The sequence below is a fragment of the Limulus polyphemus genome, unplaced genomic scaffold (assembly GCF_000517525.1).
Source record: "Limulus polyphemus unplaced genomic scaffold, Limulus_polyphemus-2.1.2 Scaffold164, whole genome shotgun sequence".
NCBI lineage: Eukaryota > Metazoa > Arthropoda > Merostomata > Xiphosura > Limulidae > Limulus > Limulus polyphemus.
Genome location: NW_013665774.1, coordinates 174,078 through 182,230, shown reverse-complemented (window position 1 = coordinate 182,230; position 8,153 = coordinate 174,078). Strand labels below are relative to the sequence as shown.

Here is an 8,153-nt window from a genome sequence, read left to right as displayed (position 1 = left end):
GGGGTTGGAGGGCTATATCAAAAAAAGAGTACGATACTATTTACATGTGCAGTATGTGCTCTGTCTCTGGGGTTGGAGGGCTATATCAAAAAAAGAGTACGATACTATTTACATGTGCAGTCTGTGCTCTGTCTCTGGGGTTGGAGGGCTATATCAAAAAAAGAGTACGATACTATTTACATGTGCAGTCTGTGCTCTGTCTCTGGGGTTGGAGGGCTATATCAAAAAAGAGTACTATTTACATGTGCAGTCTGATATGAATCTTTGAGAGGCATTTTTTATCTTTAATATTTGTTAATTGGTAAATACAAAACTACACATTCTGCTCACTGTGGGTTTCGAAACCCGAGTTTTAGAGTTACAAACCCTCGGAGATATCACTGAGCTACCGGATGCTTCAGATTATCTACTTGTAAAATTGTGGAGTGATTCCTTTGAATATCCATCGTCGAACTAGTTTGAATGTTGAAAATTATATCAACTTGTACTTTTTGGAAGTTTTCAGTTAAGAGCAAATTATACAGAGTATTAAGTTATAAGGACAGTAGATCAATTAATTATCGACGTTATATTCCGATTAAATATGTCTTTTTCTGTCAGCTGATATTCTGGTTAGAAACGTCATTTTCTGTCACCTGACACCTTGATATTTTGGTTAAAAACGCCATTTTCTGTTGCCTTACATCTTAATAACTTGGTGTTTTTTTTAAGAGTTATTTTCTATAATCTGTAGCCTTTCTGATATGATATTCTGACTAAATATCACATTCTGTAACTTAATATCTTTATAACTTTATGGGGCCCGGCATGGCCAGGTGGTTAGGGAGCTCGACTCGTAATCTGCGGGTCGCGGGTTCGAATCCCCGTCACACCAAACGTGCTCGCCCTTTCAGCCGTGGGGGGTGTTATAAAGTGACAGTCAATCCCACTATGCGTTGGTAAAAGAGTAGCCCAAGAGTTGGCGGTGGGTGGTGATGACTAGCTGTCTTCCCTCTAGTTGTACACTGCTAAATTAGGGACGGCTAGCGCAGATAGCCCTCGTGTAGCTTTGCGCGAAATTCAAAACAAACAAACAAATATAACTTTATGTTCTAGTTGGAAATACAATATTTTATCACCTGACGTCACGTCTTACTTGGTGTAGTATTTTCTCTTAAGTGACGTCACATCCTGCTTACAGATATTGCTTTTCCTTTCTGTTTCTTGTTTAGAGAGACTAATTCCTAATAACCCGAGTTCACCTGTTGCTCAGAGATAGAATGTTTTTTCTTTATTTCTAGATTACTGATATTGATTTTTGTCAACTGACCACTTTATGATTCGATACTTTCATTATAAATATATCATTTTCTCTTTGAAAGTCTACACACCTTCATGGTTAGAGAGTAATCACATCGCTCTAGATGTGGACATGTTCTGATGACGTGAAACAAAAGAATATTTCTTTCAGACTCGGGAAATTCTTAAATGCTGGTTTTTGTTCTTATTTGAAAATTATGATAAGTATTTTTTGAGTAGTTCTAGATATTTATATATATTTGTCCTGAAATATTAAATACTAAAGTATCTTCTAAACTTATTTCTTTTGTATGAAAAACAGTAAACAGAATCTGAGAATCAGTTCCGGTAGGTTCACAGACTCATTTGTTCATATGTAATAAAATTCAAAATGCATTCTCTAGTTTTATTTTAAATGTTCTTTGATAGGTGTGGTAAGGCTGTGAACTGGCTGCGCAAAACAACCACGCCCCCAGACAGCATCGACTAAGAACAATAGAAGAATGTTGGGTGTAGGAATCTGGTCTTTAATCAGGACTAAATACCTTAGTTGTCGTTACGGTTTAAAAACAAACCGAAACAACATTCGTGGAAGCATAAAGTAATATTTTTTAATTCGATGTGCACGTTTCACTCGTAACTTTGGAATAATCTAACTGCTCGATTTAATTTTTTCCATTAAAATCACTAATCATTTTACAAGCTTGATGCCCTAACAAAATTAACCGAATTTTTAAAACTTCACAGGGTATTGCTATTAAAAATGAACATATAAACTAGTAAATACAACACAAGAAAGGATATTTAAACAACTACGATTTTCAATATTTAAATAAATAAAAGATAGAGCAATTAAATATCTGAGATTTTTGATATTTAAATAATGAAATAAGGCAATTCAACAACTATGATTTTTTAATATTCAAATAACTAAATAGGGCAATTGACCAACTGAGATTTTTAATATTTAAATAATAAATTAAAATAATTAACAACTACGATATTTAACATTTAAATAACAAACTAGACAATCAGTCATACTTTTTTAATACTGAAGTAATGAAATTAGGCAATAAATCTCAGTGTTACCGAACAATGCAACGATTTTTGAATACATTTTTAAAACTATCTGTGCACCCAATTATGGCGATTCATATCTTATTATGGATCCTGTAAACAACAAAGTCAAGAATCCAAATTAAAAAATGTAAACAAAATATCGTCAATACTGCAGTTAATCTCAATAATTAATGCCAGAAACGGCTATTTATTTTACGTAGAACATCGGTGATTCCACCCAATTATGTTTGGATTCTTGACTTTGTTGTTTACAGGATCCATAATAAGATATGAATCGCATAAAAAATGTAAACAAAATATCGTCAATACTGCAGTTAATCTCAATAATTAATGCCAGAAACGGCTATTTATTTTACGTAGAACATCGGTGATTCCACCCAATTATTTTTCATCAGTTTTTTATACTGAGTGCTGTAACTGTCAAAAATAAAATATATATTTATTCAGTATAATATAATATGTGGGTCCCACCATTAGTGAATGGTCTAATTAAAAACAAGGTAATAATATAAGGATTAAATAACTAGGATGTTTAATAGTGACATTCAGAAAACGTATGTCAATGTTTAAGTGACAATTAAGATATTTGTTAAATGACGAAACATGAACTTAATTATCAATTTATTAACTTTATATCGGCAGTATAACAATGAGTTAAATTCTCCAAGCATTGATTTAGTCTTATTTTTTCCCAGATAAAAGTAAGTTAGTCAAACAGTGAGCTTTGTTTTTGGTTCATAGCTACCCTAATGAATTCTGTAATAAGTAATTCATTAAATAATTAATATAGATAGTTAGTAGTTAATTTTACGTCTTAGTCTAAGACAAAATTTGTTTAACTACTGACAGTTTCTCTTATCTTAAACCTAACACAGTACTTAATTCAAGATCGTCTTGGAAGATAACGTTGTGAGCAATATTTTCATTGTTTAGATTTATATGTTTGTTAGAGAACGTATACGGTTAAGATCTAGTGAATTAGATTAAAATATAGATGGGTATATTCGCTATAAATACGAGTAAACAGTAGATTCAGTAAAGTATTCATTTGAGTAGCAAATGAGGACGCAGAGGAGTTGGTGAGTGATCACGTTATTTTATTTGTTGTTAAGACACCTGTGAACTATGAGAGCACAGAGCCATCTATTGGAGTAAAACAAAACTTCGCCGTAGAAAAATTTATAGATTGAATGTTTAAAATTTAAAATAAAGACCATTACGCAACACACATAGCAATTAAAATTAATTTGTAAACTTACAGTCGACATTATCATCAACTCATTCTGAAATCTATTAAAATCATTCAACAAAGTAAATTACAATATTTTATAATCACCATTACTCATTTCCTCTTAACCTTTAAAATCCAATTTTTGAAGTTCATCGTTGTATAATTTTTTTCATACAAATCACAAAATGAGAGTGGAAACTAGGCAATTTATGGCTTAATAGACTTGACTATTTTGTACAAGTTTTAATTATCAACGTATGAAAATATAGTAAATCATTAAGATGAAAGATTAAAACCTAATTTATTCGGAACAGAAACAAACTTCCAAACGAGCATGCTCATTCAGCTATAATAATCCATTCACAAGAAGTAAGGTCCTTTTAATTATGACCTATTAGATAACTCTATGGAAACTCTGGTGGTAAAAATATTGTTGTCATCTTGCTCTATCCACTTAACATAATGCTAGAATTTGTAATAATCGATAAAACATAGAACTGTTTTATTTATGTAATTGTTTTTTAAAGCTACCTTCCATTGATGAAGCAGTCTCAATCCATCCTTAAATGTAAGAATTCTGCCTTTTAACTTTAGTTTTTTACTTACGTTTTATGTTAATTAGAATGGATAAAACTATTTAGCACAAGGCCAAAGAGTTAGTTCTTCAGTAACTTAGACAGCACCATTGTCTTCTTTAGCCTTTCGTTACAAGTGAAGTTGCTTTGAGGAAAGAATAAAATATGATGAATGGACGTTGGCTGAAGATTGGTATGGTGGAAACTAAGAAGAAGAAGACCAAGGAGAGGAATCTGTAGCGCCACTTTCTTCAAACTGCCACCATCTATTGACCTTTTCATGTTGGCCCAACCAATTTGAAGATATATTCCGATCACTTTATTAGGACCTCGGAGTAATATTGAACTGTTTATCTAACAAGATGCTGGAAAATGTCATGTTCAATTGTAGCTGACTCTCAAATATTAGTAGAGAGCATCGAATGCGATATTCAATCTCATCCCAAAGATGACCAATCAGATAGAGATTTGGTGACTATGTTGATAATGAAATATGAATAAAATAATTGCCAGTTCTTTTAATTCTGGATATCATAAACTCGTGGGTTGTTTCACAATCGTCTTGAAAAATACAAGTGTTGGTTGGACATTATGAGGAGTAACGTCGAGATAAACTTTGTTTTCAAAAGCACTTACCTTAGCTATTATAACATTATCTACACTATTGTCCTATCTCCAGAAACTTCTACGCCTCTAAATATTAGATTCCACAGTTTCAGCTCGACCACCGCTAAAGATGTGATTTTTTGTCTACATCTGAGATAAGCAGTTTTTGGACTGATTGTCGGTTATCATTTTTTGCAATGCCCATCATATGTTAAGGTTGAATAGGTTCGAAACCTGGTCACTGTTGAAGAAACAGGAGAATATGAACACAATATGAAGCTTGTTACATTTTAAAAACCCATTTAATTGTTTGTTGGTTTTTTCATGGATAGTCACCAATGATTTTCCTAGTGGCAGATTTATTTCTAGCCAAAGAAATTGTCTTTTATTATAATACTTCTGTTAGATTGACCTTTAATATCACGCCCCTTTTAACGTCGGAGATATATATGCTCTTATTTGTTGTCTTGTAAACTAATCACAATGAGACTATAATTATGATGGTGTGGAGTACAACCAATCAACTGGCAATCCGTATTTTGCATATTTCACTTATTTATGTGTGTGTGAGGGGTTAAACTTTTTAAAAAAATACGTAGTTAGTGTTGGTGTAAAATTACAAAAAAAATGTGTAATTGTCGATAATCTGAATATTTTACATTAACATAATATGCTGTATTTTTGTGTTTAAAATTGTTTGTTTGTAGTTAAGAACAAAGTTACTCAATGGTCTATCTGTACTCTGTTCATCCGGTTTCTGGCGTTGTAAAGTCAGGAGACATACTGCTGTGCCACTAAGGGAGGGGGTGTATGTGCGTCTTTAAAGCCTATAATTCTATTTCATAACCAGATTTATACAAAAGCGTCACGCCATAAAAAAATAAAAAAACTTACGGAAACTATGCTTCAAATATTATTTTAAATCTTTGTATATTCCACATTTTGTGAGGTTAGCCTGAAATCTTTGCAAACTTCTTTCTAAGGCGATGTGTAAATGACTGCTGTAATTACAATGGGGTGGATAACAAAATAACTAACAATGATACAAAACTCGAATAACGGCGCTATGCCTCTTTTCCCGTCGTAATGTTCATTAGTGTAAGAAGGAAATTGATTAATACACTCACTTTAGTTTATTCCACCATAGTCAAAAATTGATTGAAATATCAAATATCCGGTATTACTCTGTAGACGTAGTGCTTTGAAATATTCATATTTTTCTTGCGATTTTCGAGTTAGGTTGTTTTGCGATTACAACGTCCGTTTTTCTAGTCATTGACACTATTTGAATTAATCATTGACACTATTTAAATTATTAATCAGTCGTGAGCGCAGAAACCAATTGCAGCTGTAATAGCACAAAGATCATCTTAATACTTACAATTGTGACTGTATTTTATAATGCTGTTCTGTGTAGCTTTCAGCTTTGCTTCATAATTAAATAATATTTTATGTAATAACTATATTACGAATGTTGGATAAAATAAGTTTGATTTATCTATCTGAGTTTAAGAAAGACATTTTCAGAGATTTTCCAGGTCTAACCCCTTTTTTTCTTTTCTTTTTCAGGTAAAGAAGAGCCAATTACTTCTAATAGAACGACATGATCGGGGCAGCTGGCAGCCGACACTTAGGTGGCAGGCGGCGGGGATCCTCCCCCTGTATCTCTCCTCATCTTCAGCATATGGCCCGCTTGAAACTAGGCACTCATGACGAAGAGGAAGAAGAAGAAGAGAATGGAAAAGCGCACCCCTCAACTCGACTCTCGATCCCTGAACTTCCACAGGGGGTGCGCTTCAGTAGAAGAAGAGCGGTGACCACCTCTGACCACAAAAGCTGTGCTCTAGTACAAACAAAGTTCAAGGGAATGACGCTAGAGGAGGTTGCGTAAGTTAGCCTTTTCTTTACGTGAAAGTATGGAAAGTAAGCATATGAGCTGTTAAGCTATATTGTACGCTATTAAATCCTTTCTGGAAAACATTTTCCAAAATTATATGTAAGCTCAAATCCGTCATTGTGTATAAATATATTAAACAAAGGATGTGACATGTATAATAAAACTTCAAAAACGGATACAAAAACACTGAATATCGAAGCTTGTAGCATAGACACTATAAATTAGTATTTTTATCCTGAACGTTATATTAACCGAGACACGGACTAAACGGGTTAGTCATTCATACAGTTCGTATGTAATTGTCACTAATTTTGATTTACAGCACCCACCGCCACAAGGTCTTTGTCCGGCTTTCAATCAAATAACGAGATTGGGTGCTACTATAATGTATCCACAGTTGTAAGTGCAGAGCGTGTTTAGTGGCATTGCGGCGCGACACTAGGATCTTCTATACGTAAACAACGTCAAATCGTAGAGCGCCACCTACGTAAGCGTAGAGTACTTCATACAGGCGAAAACAATAGGTGTTTAAAAATTAAAATTTCTGTAGAAAGTACTAAACATACATTGAATTTGAACAAGAACATGCTTAATATAATGTTCATATAACTGCTTCTAAATCTCCCAGAAAGTCCTATGAGTTTATTTAATTAATAACCTACGTGACCTTGAAATATGACTGTTTAATGTAATTATCAAAACACTATTTGATATGACTGTTTCATGTAATTATTAACACACTGTTGTGATATCACTGTTTAATATAATTATTAAAACACTTTTGTGATATCACTATTTAATGCAATTATTAAAACACTGTTGTGATATCACTGTTTAATACAATAATTAAAACACTATTGTGACATCACTGTTTAATGTAACTAGTGAAATACTGTTGTAATATTGCTGTTTAATATGATTATTGATACACTGTTGAAACGTGCATACATAGTTTACGATGTTTTTTTTCTCATAGGAGTTTGGTTTTCTAAAGATAAACAATGTTTTTACAAAATTCCCTACAGAAGCTATAATATGTTATTGCATAACAGAAAAACGGATCTGATACAAAATAGTGACTTCACTGTTACTATTGTTCTATGTTGCCTTTAACACCCTGTTTATCAGCGAAAGAGCTTAATGCAATATCTTTATTTTTATCTTTTTTTTTTTACAAAGCTATGACAAAACTGACGCCAGATATAAATATAAATATTTTATAAACTGAAATACAAAGAAACAATTTGTATCTATTGGAATGTACTGGGTAGCAACAGCAAGAAAGATCTGTATGCTCATGCTCTTTTGTATTTTTTTACTTGAGGTTTTAATTTTTAATACGATTATTACACACAACTGCCTTTTTACTACTCAGGAAATATTGTTTTAGGCTCATAATTGTAGTACGTGTAATGAAATCTGAGTACTATACATACAATAAGTTTCTTCCTCGAGTCTATATATTTCTTTAGACGAGTATTTTTGT

The 8,153-nt window shown here is 32.6% G+C and overlaps 1 protein-coding gene across 1 annotated transcript in view; it reads left to right on the top strand.

The window, feature by feature from the left end:
- LOC106477240 (voltage-dependent calcium channel type A subunit alpha-1-like) overlaps positions 1–8,153 on the top strand; it is a gene marked incomplete at its 3' end in the record, with an annotated part of 233,638 nt that overhangs the window by 55,707 nt on the left and 169,778 nt on the right. Inside the window, exon 2 of the mRNA XM_022381457.1 lies at positions 6,340–6,657. Within this exon, the coding sequence (XP_022237165.1) occupies positions 6,374–6,657 (284 nt within the window). The remainder of the gene's footprint in view (positions 1–6,339; positions 6,658–8,153) is intronic.